Source organism: Triticum aestivum, chromosome 7D, assembly GCF_018294505.1.
Source record: "Triticum aestivum cultivar Chinese Spring chromosome 7D, IWGSC CS RefSeq v2.1, whole genome shotgun sequence".
Taxonomy (NCBI): domain Eukaryota; kingdom Viridiplantae; phylum Streptophyta; class Magnoliopsida; order Poales; family Poaceae; genus Triticum; species Triticum aestivum.
In genome coordinates, this window is record NC_057814.1 from 75060794 (window position 1) to 75076684 (window position 15891).

General features: G+C 41.2%; 2 protein-coding genes across 2 annotated transcripts; both read left to right on the forward strand.

The window, feature by feature from the left end:
• The first annotated feature begins 2172 nt into the window (after positions 1–2172).
• Positions 2173–3619, forward strand: LOC123169638 (myb-like protein H). Its single transcript, XM_044587509.1, has 3 exons — positions 2173–2346; positions 2395–2672; positions 3295–3619. The coding sequence occupies exons 1-3, from the start codon at positions 2173–2175 to the stop codon at positions 3617–3619; spliced, it is 777 nt and encodes a 258-aa protein (XP_044443444.1).
• Positions 3620–6719: 3100 nt separating this feature from the next.
• LOC123169272 (uncharacterized) lies at positions 6720–9457 on the forward strand. Its single transcript, XM_044587108.1, has 3 exons — positions 6720–7328; positions 7538–7859; positions 9039–9457. The coding sequence occupies exons 1-3, from the start codon at positions 6816–6818 to the stop codon at positions 9077–9079; spliced, it is 876 nt and encodes a 291-aa protein (XP_044443043.1). The 5' UTR covers positions 6720–6815; the 3' UTR covers positions 9080–9457.
• Positions 9458–15891: the final 6434 nt, after the last annotated feature.

The window sequence follows — 15891 nt, forward strand, 5'->3', positions numbered from 1 at the left end:
TTCTGTACCCGTGAGATCCCATCTTGGGGCCTTTTCCGGCGCTCCGCCGGAGGGGGAATCGATCACGGAGGGCTTCTACATCAACACCATAGCCTCTCCGATGATGTGTGAGTAGTTTACCACAGACCTTCGGGTCCATAGTTATTAGCTAGATGGCTCTTTCTCTCTCTTTTGTTCTCAATACAAAGTTCTCCTCGATGTTCTTGGAGATCTATTCGATGTAATATTCTTTTGCGGTGTGTTTGCCGAGATCCGATGAATTGTGGATTTATGATCAAGTTTATCTATGAACAATATTTGGTTCTTCTCTGAATTCTTTTATACATGATTTGTTATCTTTGCAAGTCTCTTTGAATTATCGGTTTACTTTGGCGTACTAGATTGTTCTTTCTTGGGATGGGAGAAGTGCTTAGCTTTGGGTTCGATCTTGCGGTGTCCTTTCCCAGTGACAGTAGGGGTAGCAAGGCACGTATTGTATTGTTGCCATCGAGGATAAAAAGATGGGGTTTATATCATATTGCTTGAGTTTATCCCTCTACATCATGTCATCTTGCCTAATGCGTTACTCTGTGCTCATGAACTTAATACTCTAGATGCATGCTGGATAGCGGTCGATGTGTGGAGTAATAGTAGTAGATGCAGAATCGTTTCGGTCTACTTGACATGGACGTGATGCCTATATTCATGATCATGCCTAGATATTCTCATAACTATGCGCTTTTCTATCAATTGCTCGGCTGTAATTTGTTCACCCACCGTAATATATGCTATCATGAGAGAAGCCACTAGTGAAATCTATGGCCCCCGGGTCTATTCTACATCATATAAGTTTCCGATCTATAATTCTAGTTTACTATTTATTTTATTTTGCAATCTTTACTTTCCAATCTATACAACAAAAATACCAAAAATATTTATCTTACTATCTTTATCAGATCTCACTTTTGCAAGTGGCCTTGAAGGGATTGACAACCCCTTTATCGCGTTGGTTGCAAGGTTCTTGATTGTTCGTGCAGGTACTAGGCGACTTGTGTGTAATCTCCTACTGGATTGATACCTTGGTTCTAAAAAACTGAGGAAATACTTACGCTACTTTGCTGCATTACCCTTTCCTCTTCAAGGGAAAACCAACGCATGCTCAAGAGGTAGCAGTGATTTTAAAGTGAGATCTAGTTAATTATTGTGAGACATTCTAGCGAGATTTATTCGGTTTTCTCGATTAGGTGATGCAAATTATTATGCAATTTCATGTTTTGCGGGCAATGGGTCAAAAATGGATAACTGATTCAATCATGGGCAACATAATATAATTTCATATTAGTATCTTTTATTAAACAAGTCATCATGGTTACATATGAAAGCCTTGTTCATATCGAGGCTTTGTTTGGGAATCAAGGAAATCCGTACGAAATTTGAGAGATGATCATATGTAATAGTTCACTTTTTAGCAAAAATGGAAATTTGACACAATCATGTGGATTAAATCTTTAAATTTAATGCAAAGCCTAGTCTCTACCCATGACTTAACTTTCTTGCATCATACACCCATGCGATCATTCACCAGTCAACAATATGTATATCTAAATCATAATGTTTGTGTTGTGCATTAAATTGATGTGCACGTAGAAGAAATATTGAGCGGAGAAATAGATATATGCAATTTGTGCCATTTATAGATTCTTTAGAACATCCTTTAGAAGATACACAAGATCAAGACTCTGATGTCAGTGTTTGACCTTCTACACTGTCACATGGCAAGTCAAAATAGTGTGCGTAATATCACGACTTATAGTAAGATACGCTTTGATTATATAGCACTTAATGGATCATATATGTGACGTAGGTGTATATATTTTGGGCGAGGCATTATTAGTACAATTGAAATATGCATTCATTGTCCACCGAAAGTATATTGACAATGGGATATGAAATTGGTAGTCTCGATATGTCATAAATCGGATATAATATTTCATACAGCAGATACATGTCACTAGCATTTATAGTCTTTTAATCATGTTTTACCATCAGAACAAGATTTGCTATATGGTGATGCTATAAATATCGCACCCTCCTCATCACCATCTCCATACAAACACTCTTTCGGTATCATACCTCTCATAGTTTTATCCAAACTCTGATAAGTTTTCCCCTAAAAAGCCTCAAATTTCCTCCATGAATCAAAGAGTCAACCAGGAGTGGAACCCCTCTGAGGTAGAGGGGGCGAGATCAATCATTGATCATCTCAACAACTACTACAACAATGATGGCACCAACCATGAGAAGAACAAGAAGCATGATATCGTGGCCAATCTCAAAGCATGGTTCCCTAGGAAGACCATGCAACAGGTAACAGACTTGTATGATGATCTTGTTATGGAGATGCATATGTTGCAGTGTCCAGAGAAGGAGTACAATGGTTCCAATAGTGACCATGGTGTGATTTACACCGTGGATGGCCTTGTGAATAAAAACTTTGGATTGCAAGAGGAGGTTTCCATGGAAGGAATGGGTATTTTGTTTGGTCTTCCATTAGAGAGTATGCAAACCATGGAGATACAAGAAGAGGTGCAGATGGTGGAGGAGAACAAGGTGGTGTTGGAGAATAAGATGTGCATCCCTCAACCAGTGCTTGCACCACGTGCCAAGGGGTTTTGGACCCCAGAGGAACACGGGTTATTCATGTTTCATCCTTCCTAATTATCCATGGGATTTAAAAAATTATTTCATTTTGATTATTCGCTTGTAGATGTCGGGTGTATTTTAATAGATAACATACTATTAACCATTATGTGGGTTTTCATTATCATGAATCGGAGGGTTTTTTTATTTTTACTGTACTCATAGTGCCCATTTCACATTTACCAGAAACAATAGTACCAAGATGTATATATTTTGTTTGTGAACAACAGACTTTATTTCATTATTGTGCTTCCATCAATAAGTTAATACCACCAGCGCTTATCCTTGCAACTAAAGATGGAGTAGTTAATTATATATTCATAGTAAAGAATGAAACTACTATTGCAAGTATTAACATGGTCTATTTATATCTATTATCAACATATGACCATTGTAGTTATGAAATTCCTTATTCATTTATAATCATCTATTATCACATATTATATTATAACATCGTAAAAGATAAACAGAGATGTCCTTTCCTAGCACAAGGGTTAATATTTGGTTACAAGTTTTAATACTCCAACTATTGCATTTTTTCACCAATATATTAATGATCAATATGTCCTTGAAAGAATTAACCTCACTAGTTCATCTTGAACATGGTTATTCTAGGCTCTTTCTCCATGGGTTGAGTGTATGTGGTCGTGGAAAATGGAAGGAGATATCAAAGTACTTTGTCACTAGTAGGACTCCAGCCCAGATTTCGAGCCATGCACAGAAGTACTTCATGAGGCTACAGAGAAAAGGGTCAGGAAGCCAACGCTATAGCATCAACGACGTGGAGCTCGATGATGCTGGCCCATGGAAAATGGAGAATAGCTTTAATTTCTGGCAAGCACTCGCCTTGCAATCTACAACTGGTGGTGATAACAAAAATCCAAGTTTTGATTTGCAAACCCCTTCGAGTCCATTTGTCACCATGAACAATATAGTCTAGTTTGGAGTTGTCGTTCTTGAAGACAAGTAGTAGTAGTATGTTGTGAGAATTATATGATGTTGTCGTCGTAGTAGGGGCTAGTGAACTTTGTTCCTACTAGTATACAAGTATTACTTAAACTTCCTTCAAAGTATTGTATGGGATATCATGTATAAGATGCTATGATTTAAATTATATTTGCATATGTGTTTGGAGAGTCAATAATATGTGTTGTTTCTATTTACTATGGTTGTTGTATAAACATTGCAACTGAGATTGATGTGGTATTGGTACGAACATACCATTTTTCTCTGGGTGGGTCCTACATGTAAGGTGGTGTGACGTGACAACGCTAATAGGCCACTCAAGAAGGTGGAAACCAGCCTCATTAGTGAAAACCAGTGTCAACCAAGCTCGAGATTGATTCTTGAACGGATTGACAAGTTGGATGTGTGCATTAACTAGTTTTGTAGTTCAGGGTTGAGAGCAAAGTGGTAAGTTGAGTATTGAAAAGTGAACTGATCTCAATTGGAAATGTTTATTTGAACTACATATACTGAATATACATGTTCATGTTTTCTAAAGAACATATATACCTTTTCCACCTCCATGGAGGCTTCAAGAAAAAAAAAGGCTAAAGAAAAGCTTTATTTTAGAGACGAAGTGGGCATTTTGTCTATTAGACTTTAGTGCATGTTTCAATTCTATTGGACCGTAGAGTACAAACACAATAAAATCTTGAAATGCCGCTACAGAGGCCAACTGGATCCCTAGAGCCAGTGAGAAGTTTGCGCTTGAGAAGCAAGCCTTTGAAAAAAACATTGTTTCGAGAAAAGTCGATCCCTTCTTAAGTTTTTATGGGTCTTTAGAAAAACTACAAGATCAATCTAAGGTTGAGAAACAAACCCACCTACACCAAAAATTGGTTCTTTTATTTGGATATTCGGATAAAATGTAGGGTAGTGACCGAATTTCCACTCCATGCACGGAAGTACTTCATGAGGCTATAGAGCAAAGGGCCAGGAAGAGAAGCTTTATTTTGGAGACGGGGCGTCGCCTATTACACTTTAGTACATGATTCAATTCTATTGGACCGTAGAGTGTAAACACAATAGAATCTTGGAATGCGACTATAGAGGCCAACTGGATCCCTAGAGTTAGCGAGAAGTTTGCGCTTGAGAAGCAAGCCTTTGAAAAAAACATTGTTTCGAGAAAAGTCGATCCCTTCTTACGTTCTTATTGGTCTTCAGAGAAACTATAAGATCAATCTAAGGTTAAGAAACAAACTCACCAACACCAAAAAAGGTTTTTTATTTGGATATTCGGATAAAATGTAAGGTAGTGGCCGAATTTCCACTCCTTGCGATATAAAATTCCTACACTTCACGATTTATGCACGACTTCTGCAGAAACTAGGAACGGTCAATTATTTTTCCAAGACCTCATCAAGCGTACACCATCAAAGATGGTAGGGTAGTTGGAATAGAAACCCGAAAAACAATGTTTACAATGTATACAAAAGCAACACTAGGTGTAGCCTATGATGTCAGCTTTTCACAACTTTGTCGAAAAGCCCTTTTTTATTCATTTTTACGCAATAGTCCTACAATGTCTAAGGCATCAATATGCATGCACACCAGATGCCATGGGTTCTAGCATCGCCACCGAACACATATGTAGCATTACCCACCTCGGCCAAGGTCTTAACTTGAACAAACAGAAGAAGCCCTCTGAGTGTCCAAAATCTTAGACCGAAAATGATACCAACTAAAGATTGAAGAAACAGAAAGTCTTGCAGAAAACATACAATGTACATTTTTGCTTCCTCTGCATTTATCACTATTGAGAAGACAAAGTGGTGTATGAGATAAGCACCTAAACAAGAGATTACATGATCTACAGACCTTGATTTGTTGAAATCTAATTGTACGAGCACCATGGCGGCACTAGAAGCAACATCACATCACACATACACAAATGGAGCCGAGAAAATCTTATTGTGTCACTGCCACAATGACAATGCATCAGACATTCCAACTAAGCAACAAACTGAACGTAGATGGTGGTTTCAATGCCGAAGCTAGCACATGAGGTGCAGGGACGGAGGCGGCATGGCCCCAGCTCGCCCCCGCTCGCTTCGTCCCTGGGGAGGAGCCAACATGATCCTCACAGACGACAGCGACTCAATCGTACTCTCCTCTTGCAGACATCTGCATAATTGCGGCAATCCTTTACTTTTGGCACGCGTAGAAGGAATTAGCCTTGCTCACGAATGAAGTATGAGCGCTCATCATTGAAACTCTGAACTAGCGGCCAAGTATCACGAGATGAGAGCCAGATCGATCGGCCAATGCAGCGATTGTTAAAGAGATTAAACACCTACTCCAGCAGGATAATCAGCATGTCATCTCCATGATCCGTCGATTGAGAAACAGTGTGGCGCATCGCCTCACTTGGCTAGGGCTTCTTTTTTATTAAAAAAAAGGAAATGAAAGGTTTGTTCTCGCAAAAAAAAGGTGAAACATCAAAGAATTGAACCACTAAAAAATTGAGTAATTAACATTCAAGAGTTCAGTGAAACACTAAAAAGTGAGACACCAGCACCAGGCCTCGTGTTGTCATTCAGCACAACACACGCAGCATTGCGAGCAGAGGACACCGCTTAGGCAACTACGTAAAACGCTAGCCGAGGAATAGCAAGCAGCAAATCCTCGCAGTCTCCTCCGTGCCGTCGCGCTGCCTCGCTCCCCTCGCGCCGGCCGGGCGACAGCATACGTGCGCTCGCCGGAACAGCGCAACAAGGGAGCAATGCAGCCGGCCGCTTCGTGGCCGCAACGGCGCGCTGGGGCAGCGCGGAGGGAGAGGCTCGCCGATGAAGGCAGTCCACTGGATGAAGGAAAGGAGAGGTGCTGCCGACCACGGCCGCCGCCGCGGCGCGTCTGTTTGGGGAAGGATGGAACCCGTGCGGGCCTGTGTGAGAGGAATACAGAGAGGCTCTGGAGCGTGGGCCGGGCCGAGGAAACAGCCCTCAGGCCCGAGGCCCGAGGCCCTGGACGGCGATGGGGTCAGGCACCTTGAAATATCCCCGCCTTCGCCTTGGCGCCCATCGTAACCGCCGCAACCAACAGCCACCAGAGCTCGCCGGAGCGCCAAGAAACCCACCTCTCGCCACCGCGCAGCAGCGCCCACCGCCTCTGCTCTCCAGCGCCGGCGACCGATGGACAGGTTCCACGACAGGCAGCACGTGTGGCTGCGGAGCTGCGTGCACGGCACGTACCTCAACGCCGACAGCGACGGGAAGAGCGTCTCCCTCCGCCAGCGCCGCGAGTCGCTGAAGGCGGCGTGGGCGGTGCACATCTACCAGGGCGACGTGCCGTACCTGCTCCTCTACAGCGCCGCCTACGGCCGCTACCTCGCCGCCACGGCCACGCCGGCTCCGCTCGCCCACCTCGGCTTCCGCGCCGAGCAGCGCGACTACGACCAGCCGGTGGTGCCGGCCATCATGTGGCGGGCCACCGCGACGGGATTCGGGAACGACGTCCTGCTCCGCAACGTCGGCGGCCGGTACCTCCGCGCCAACGGCAAGCACACCAGCAAGTACCTCCGCTGGAACAACGGCGTCACCGTCGACGACGTCGACAACGTCAGCACCATGATGCACTGGACCGTCGAGCCCATCCCCCTCAGAGGGCCGGACATGCCTCAGCCTGGCTTTGCTGCCCCGATTCCGGTGAGTTCGCCATGACCCGAGGCGAATTGGGTGTCGTTTATTTGCACCGATATTGTGATTTGTGTTAATTTCATTCGCCCGAGAGAAATCTCTGGTTCTGTTCTTGCCAAATGTGCAGTTCTTGCCGCTGGTTGCCAACTCTGGATAGCATTTGTGTTTGTGTTTGAGTATATATCACCTGAACAATAATAACCATGGTTTTACTGCAGAGCCGCATCCCCCGAGAGCTGTCCGCGATGCTGGGACGCGAGCGAGGGGCGTGGCGGCTGATCCGGTTCGTGCGAGCGAGCGCCGAGGGGGAGTACGCCGAGGACGGCAACGGCTGGACCGAGTTCCAGTTCAGGGGGAGGTACGTGTACCACCTGAGGAACGAGCTGGCCAAACGCATCAACGCCGAGGTGCACTTGTTCGAGCTCGCCATGTGCGTCCGAGCGGGCCGCTACGGGCGTTTGACCCCGCTCATCACCAACCTGCCCCACGGCTGCAACGGCGAGACCCTCCAGATCGTCGCCTACCTCTCCGAGACCCCTGGTGAGACCCACTCTCCATGTCAACAAGTGAAACACTTTACTGAATTTGTTTTAGTCTGCTTGTGCTTCAAAAACAGTTTACTGAAAGTGTTATAGTCTGAGAAGAACAGTTTACTGAATTTGTTATAGTCTGCTTGTGCTTCAGAAACAGTTTACTGAATTTGTTATAGGCTGAGTAAACAGTTTACTGAAGTTGTTGTTGTCTGAAAAAGAGTTAACTGAAACTTTTATTGTTGGTCTGAGAAACAGTTTATTGAAGTTTCGTTCATGATCTGTATTATTGGTCTTGTTATTCATTTTTATTTTGGAAAGGTACCGCTGGTCTTGAATCTGTTCTACACAGTGGAAATATGTTGGATTAGATACTGTTTACTGCATGAACATTTTATGTATAGTCTTTGTTAGTGGGGTGCTAATCTGATCATGATAGGTTTTTTCAGGACTTGGAACTTTTCTGAACTGTTGTAGAAAAGTAAAAGTAGTTGAATGGGAACAGTAGGTGCCAATGCCATGTGGATTTATCAGTCTGTGTACAGTGTAAATATTGGTCTGAACTCTGAAGTGCTACAAAAACAGTTTATTTAAAGTGTTATAGTCTGACACTTTAAAGCATTATTGGTCTGCAACTTTTAGATACTGTTTACTGCATGAACGTTTTACTTAAGAGTCTTTGTTAGTGAGGTGCTAATCTGATCATGCTTGGAAAAAGGATATTATGATAGGTTTTGTTAGGACTTGGGACTTGTCTGAAACTGTTGTAGAAAAACAAAAGTAGTTGAATGGGAACAGTAGGTGCCAATGCCATGTGGATTTATCAGTCTGTGTACACAGTGTAAATGATGGTCTGAACTCTGAAGCTAGTAGAAACTACTGGTTCCAAATTTCTTTTCTTGATTCAGATAATTCAGTTCGTCCATATCGTATCATTTTGCCGCTGGTAAAAATTATGGAACCGAAAAAGCCAAACCAAGTTCGGTCATCTCGTTTCATCTTTGCAAAGAAGATACCAAGCTTCTAACCTGTTAACGGAATTCAGATATCATCCTACAATAGATAGTGCATAAAAGCTTAATTCCTTGCATATTATATTGTTTCAGGTTTTGACTTCTTGATCTTGTCATTACATTGTTATTTATTATTGGTCTGCTGCCTAACTGCCTTATTATTTCTGCTAATTCAGCCTATGATGAGCTGCAACACCCGGATGTCTACTCACAGTAGAGAAAGATCAGAGCTGGAGTCCTGATAGTTAAACCTCCTCAGAAGTTTGGCCACCACGGATACAATGACAGCAGAACTGGACGCCTACTTTTGCATATAGATAGATATAGGTCGAGAAAACTCAGCAGCTCTTGTGTTTCTTATGCTAGCTAAACTTGCTCTGTTCTGTCGACGGCACAGGGGGGATCTGCCTGTTTTGGCCCCGCGGTTCTATGATTGAGAACTGTGGAAAGTGTTGCGTGCAGCGGTTGTAGTAGTCATTTGAGTGTCACTCTTCTGGCATTCATTTCTATGGTGCTTTCCTGGATGAAGCATTTAACTAGGGGTTCTTGCAAATAGTTGAATGATCTTCCATTCCTTTTAGATGATGAAAAATGCAGTGGTTCTTGCTAAATGAGTTGATGATCTTTCATTCCTTTTGTAATGAGTTGATGATCTTGTGGTTCCCTTAGGCTATGCACTTGATACAAATGCAAAATGTAGCAGGTTCTTGCTGTGAGCTGACGATCGTGCTGGCACTTGTGCTGTTTTCAGTGTTGGCCAAGGAGCAGGAAAAAGAATTTGTAATGTATGAACAAAATTCAGATTTTATCCAACAGCACTACATGAAGAAAACTAGTTCATTACATTGTTTTCAGGTTTTGTACATAAGCTGCCTTCTTTTTGTTTTGATGTCTTGTTTGGCCAGACACTAGCTAGGTTTCATTCTGATGTACTGAAGCATCTTATTCACTTCATTGCTAGCTGCATTTCTCTTAGATGAAGCATCTGACATCAACACTGATTTGGTGGCTCTATTATTTTTTGCCAGTAATTAGTTGATGATCTTGAGTTTAGCTATGTGGCTTCAAATTTTAGCTGTGTGGTCCTTACTAATCTTGTTTGTTGGTTATGTGCAACAACAGCTCCATTTGTTCTTAAGATCCATAGTTCAGAGAGGTTCATTCATGGAAAATAAACATGCATTGTTTGATGAGTTTGTCCAAATCACAATCCGGTCATCTATCTGCTGAGTACTCGGCAGGGAGTCCGCGAGAAAGTCACCGGAAAAGTTTCGGAGACGGCGAAAATGTTTCAGAACTGCAGTGTTTTGGAGAAACCGAAAATTGTTTCGGGAAAAACCATCATTACGGAAATGTTTCAGACCGTCTGGTAATTCTGGGGGGTGCCGGAAATGTTCTGGCACACTACTTAGTTTTTCTTCCTTTTTTTATTTTTGTTTTCTGTTGTTTTTATTCTGGTTTCTTTGTTTTATTTACGGTTTTCTTCAATTTTCTTTTTTCTTCATTACGTTTTGGTTTTACTTTGTTTTCGCAACGGTTTTCGCTCATTTTCTTTCTTTTTTCTTCGTTATTTTTTCAATTTTATTTGTTTTTATGGTACTCTTGGGTTTTTTTGTATACTTTCATTTTCTATGTTTTTTTCTTGCTGACTTCTTGTTTCTTCACTTTTCTTTTTGTGTTTTGTCAATTTTCTTTGATTTTTCGTTTTTAAACATGTCTGCTTTTATTATCTTTTCCAACACATTTCTACTTTTGTACATTTTTCATATACATGTAAAACAAATTATACACATTTAACATTTTCAAATGCATGTTTAACCATTTCTTGCAAAAAAACATGTTTTGAATGTATTTTCAAACGCATGTTTAACAGTTATTGCATAAATATGTTTTGGATATATTTTTCAGATACATGTTAAAAAAATCGAATGATAATAAACATCTTTTTAACTATGTAAACATTTTTTGTACATTGTATAAACATTTTTGGAAAATGTCACAAACACTTTTTTTGGTTGAGATTTTTTTAAATGTGATGTACATTTTTCTGAATGTACGTAACATTTTGTTTCAATTTCACAAACATTTTTTACAACAGATAAACATTTTTTTAAAATATCACGTCATTATTTTTGAAGTGTGTGACATTCTTTAATTGCCACAAACATTCTTAGTACACGTGATTAACATTTTATGTACACATGATTAACATTGTTTTGTACACATGATACGCATTTTTTCGTATACATCATAAACATTTCTATTTTTTCTTTCATGTTATACATATTTTTGTATACATCAGAAATATTTTTTCATATACGTATAACAGTTTTCATATACAAGAATAGTATTTAAAAAAAATATGTAAAGTGGTTTTTCAATATGGCGACTGCTCGGCTGATCTTTGACAAAGATCAGCCGGCCCGCTAGCCATCCGATTGTGTTCTCCTTGCCGTCAGATCACACGGAGCTCCTATTTGATGATTTCAGCGCTGCTTAGCGCTCCTGGCGCTCATGCACAACTCCTAGCGAGCCGGCCCAGCAATCTCCTCAAAAACATTATGTTAAGTGTTTTTTTTCTTCTAAATATGGCGACTGCTAGGCTGATCTTTGACAAAGATCAGCTGGCCCGCCAGCCATCCGATTGTGTCCTCATTGCCGTTGGGTCACAGGGAGCTCCTATTTGGCGATTTCAGCACCGCTGGCACTCCTGGCGCTCACGCGCGACTCCTAGCGAGCTGGCCCAGCAATCTCCTTAAAAAAGAGACGCGAATTAAATATATTTTCAGCATCATTAGATATGCGAGAGGTGGGAATCGAATCCGACCAAGACAACTTAGTTGTCTAGAATGCAAAAATAGTGCTATTTAATACTTCTTTTTGGACAACAGTAACATATATTCTCTGCCCTTATAATTCATTTGAAAAAAATCATAGATTTGCAATAAAAAAGTTCACTAGCATGACAAAAGGGTTCAAAATTTTGAAAAGTTTCATGGACTTCAAAAAAGTTCATCGGTTTTTTAAAAAGATTTGTCAAATTTTGAAAAAAGTTCTGAATTTAAAAGAAAAGTCATGAAATTGAAAAAAGTTCAAAGTTATCAAATTTCAAATAAGGTCATCGATCTTGAAATATATTTCACAATTTTGATGCTGAAAAATCAAATTGTGGATTCAAAAATGTTTGCGGGTTACGAAATAGATGTTCACAAATTTGAAAATAACTTCGTCGAATCTCTAAGAGACTTATATTTAGGAACGGAGGGACATTTGCAGTCGACAGGTCTGTTGGGTCGCTTCACATCGATGCTTTCAGCTATTCTAGATGGTCTCCCATAATATCCGGGAAATGCTGGGAGCTATGTCGTCTTTGAGAGTCTAGACTGATAGTAACATTATTGTGTGTTCAGTTGAATAGAGCTGCCCCTTTTGGGGCCGAAGCCTTTCCGAACCTTTTCTAGCCGAAACGGCAATACAAGCCTATATGTTCCAGCTAGTTCTACTTTCCTGATTTTACTCGTGATGTTTAGGGTTTCCCCTTTTATCTACACTACTATGATCTGCGTAGGTGCTTTCTGTCATACTAGCAGTACTCCACCCTTCAAGCTAAACGACACATTACTCATAATTTCAAAGCTTAGTTGTTCAAATATGATTGTGATATGATACTGATATTAGTTAACAGACACATTTAATTGGTTAGCTCAAGGTCCCGCTTGAGTTTCCAAATGCATGTGGCGAAATATAGAGAGGCAGCAGGAATTGCATTTCTTTGTCACTTGTTGACTGTACTTTCTTGTCCATACCAAATCTTAGTTGTTATTTCACATCAAACATCGGTTGCTAAGTACTATTTGCGCGGTTTGCAGCTTCAAATCTCCCATGCCACTGCCACGGTCAACACTAGACTGGTCATGCTTATGTTTCCCCATTTTATGATGACCACGATCAGCCTATGTGATTCGTGACATAATAGCACTGCTCCACCCATCAAGCTAAACATGTTTAGTTGTAGAAATTCGAATATGATATTATGCTGATATTAGTAAAACCGAGTCATGTTTAATTGATCAGCTAAATGTTTCTACTTCAGTTTCAAAATGCATGTGAGCCACATATGGAGAGACCGAAAGGAATAGTATTTCTCTGAGCGCTCTGGTTCATCATGGGTTGGGAACAAACATTGTATAGAAATACTTGTAATATTTTCAATCTGCTTGCTCTTCTGCTCTTCTTTAACATAATCATCTTCTCTTCTTCTTTAATAAGTATGTTCCTTGTTGGAAAGAGTAGCAGAGACATTTGCGGTGGAGAGGTCAGGCCGAGTTGTTCTCCCTTAGTATATTTTGAATCTGTCAGGTCAGGTCGAGTTCTTCTTCTTTACTATATGTTGAAGCTGTCATCTGCGAAGTATCATCACTTCTGGAGCTCTCATATTTTGAGTAGTAGGCCACATTATATTAATGCACACACCAAATTATGGCATCTCTCAGAAGAATTGCAGAGATAGCACATAGGGGTTTACAGGGAGGCAGTATTGGATTAGAATCACTTCTGCATTGCAGAGATAGCACATGGGGGTTTACAGGGTGAGTGCAGATCCTCCAGGAGTACAAACTAGGTATGTGGAAAAGGCAGTGATACCTGTTAAATCAGATAGATCAGCATCCACACAAAACACAGGCCCAACTGTACCACACTTTACCCCTACTGCACTGGCCAAACCCCTATTAGAACTACAGAGAGCCCAGCGTCAGGTATTGTCTATGATATCAATTCAAATTTTGAACTCCTACATTTCTGCATGTGCCTTACCTTCTCTCTTGTATGAAAACTAATTTTAGATGAATCTCCTTTCTCAAAGGATCATAGGATCTCACAACAATACTGGGCACTGCATCGCTCTTGTCAGTACCTCTTGCCCTTTGTCAGCATACTTACACTCATTGCTGTTTGATTATGTAGCATCACGGTAAATGTTCACTTCCTTATCCTCCCTTTGCTCGAAATTATAAGATCTATATTTACTTTAGATAAATGTAGAATTAACACAATGGTTATGAAGTTCTGGAGTGCTCATGTAAATACCTGTTGTCATGTATTCCCTCCGTATCGAATTAATTGCTGCTCAATTGGATGTATTTAGAACTTAATAATGCTAGATACATCAATTTGAGCGACAAGTAATAACGGACGGTGGTAGTATTACTGTACTTGCATTGTGAGATAGTTGATTATCTAGCATTACTCTGCATCTTATCTGCCCTGCCCTCCACTTTCTCCAAATTATCAGATCTACATGTACTCTTACCAAAATGTTGAATAAAGCCAATGCTACTGCACACGTTGATGTCTGCATTCCTCTTGTCAGTACCTTTTGCCTTGTAACGCTGTACTTGATTAATAGTTATTTGATTATGTATCATCACTCTGCACCCGAGCTTCATCATCCTCTATATCTTCCAATATTAAGGATCTATATTTACTCTTTACAAAGTGTAGAATAAAGGCAACGCTTATAAAGAAGTTTCTTTGGGGAATTTCTTGAATTATCCTTCCATTGACATGGAGAAGGGCGTTGTCCAGCCCGTGTTAACATGTAATGCAAGTTCATCCTTCTCAAGCCTTCAAACTTTGTTGTAGTATAGATTTGGATAGGCATTATTTCCTCCACTGCTGTTTACTTTGGTGTTTACATCTGATTGGATGTTTGCAACAACTGCCAGTTTTAAATTGTAGTTGTAAAAACATGTTCCTTATGCAGAACAGATCCATTTATTTTCTTATTTGCCAATATAAAATGGGTCGGAATTGTTAGCACCCTTACTATCGTTGCTTATATATTTGTGAAACCTGTTACGTGTCTCCTTGGTTCTCTTTCAGAGTCATATCTCTTATGCCAGGTAGAACTTTCGGGAAGATAGCGAGCCAAACCATCTTGAAGAGAGTGAGATGACCCTAAGGTCATGTCTTGATGAAGATAGTGAGTTGAAGCTACTCACCAGCAGCTGTGAGACAACCTCTGTGCAGTTGCTGCTTCAATCAGTTCGACTTCTTCAGTCGCAACTTAAAGTGGAAAGGCTTGCTTCAACTAAGCTCCGACTTGATGTCAATGATGTAAAGAAGGCCTCAGAGGACGCCCCATGCATGCTTTCTTGCTACGCAGCTAGGGTTAGAGCATCTATCGTTGACACAACTGAGGTCTCATCAGCTTGTTCTGCTGCTCTTGGTGCACTTCGAGGGCAGGCCTAATGCCTTCTGAAGTGCTGTCTGTTTTGTATATTCTTTTGTCGGCGCGTTTATATGCACTGGTGGCGACCTTTGATGCCCAGTGTATGTAATCTGTGGTATCATTGTGCTTTATTATCACTGGTGGCGAACTTTGATGCCCGGTGGATGTAATATGCCATAATTTCCTTATTGTATAGTCTAGGTTTATTCTTAGTCGGTATGCTGTAATTTAGGCCGGAAGCTTCAATGGGTCTCAATGTTGTCGGCCTTCAGGCCGGCCCATAACACGCTATGTATGGACAGAAATGTCGGCCTATAATCATCTTGGGCCATTAGCAGGTCTGAACGTATAGTAGTATTCCGCCTTTAACAGGCCGAGTAAAGTTCAGGCCAGCTGGGCCCGAGAATATCATGGGCGTTTAGCAGGCTAAAAACTAGATTGAGCTAGCATTGAGCTGAAAAATTCACGGGCCAACATAGGCCAAAACTGTCTTAGGCCCATGTTTGACCGAAATAGCAAACGAGCCGTTAATAGGCCAAATTATATCTCGGGCCCTGTTTGGCCCAATAAAATTATGGGCTTTAAGCAGGCCGGTATCAACGCGGGCCGTAGGCCCAACTGTGTCACGGGCCATTAATAGATGGGCTGTAAGCAGGGCGGATTCAACGCGGGCTGTAATTAGGCCCAACTGTTACACGGGCCATTAACAGGCCAATAGGCACGTTGAGCTGAAATTTATCCATGAAGACTACAGGCCGTTAAGAGGCCTAAAGTCACTTCGGACAAGAAATAGCCCA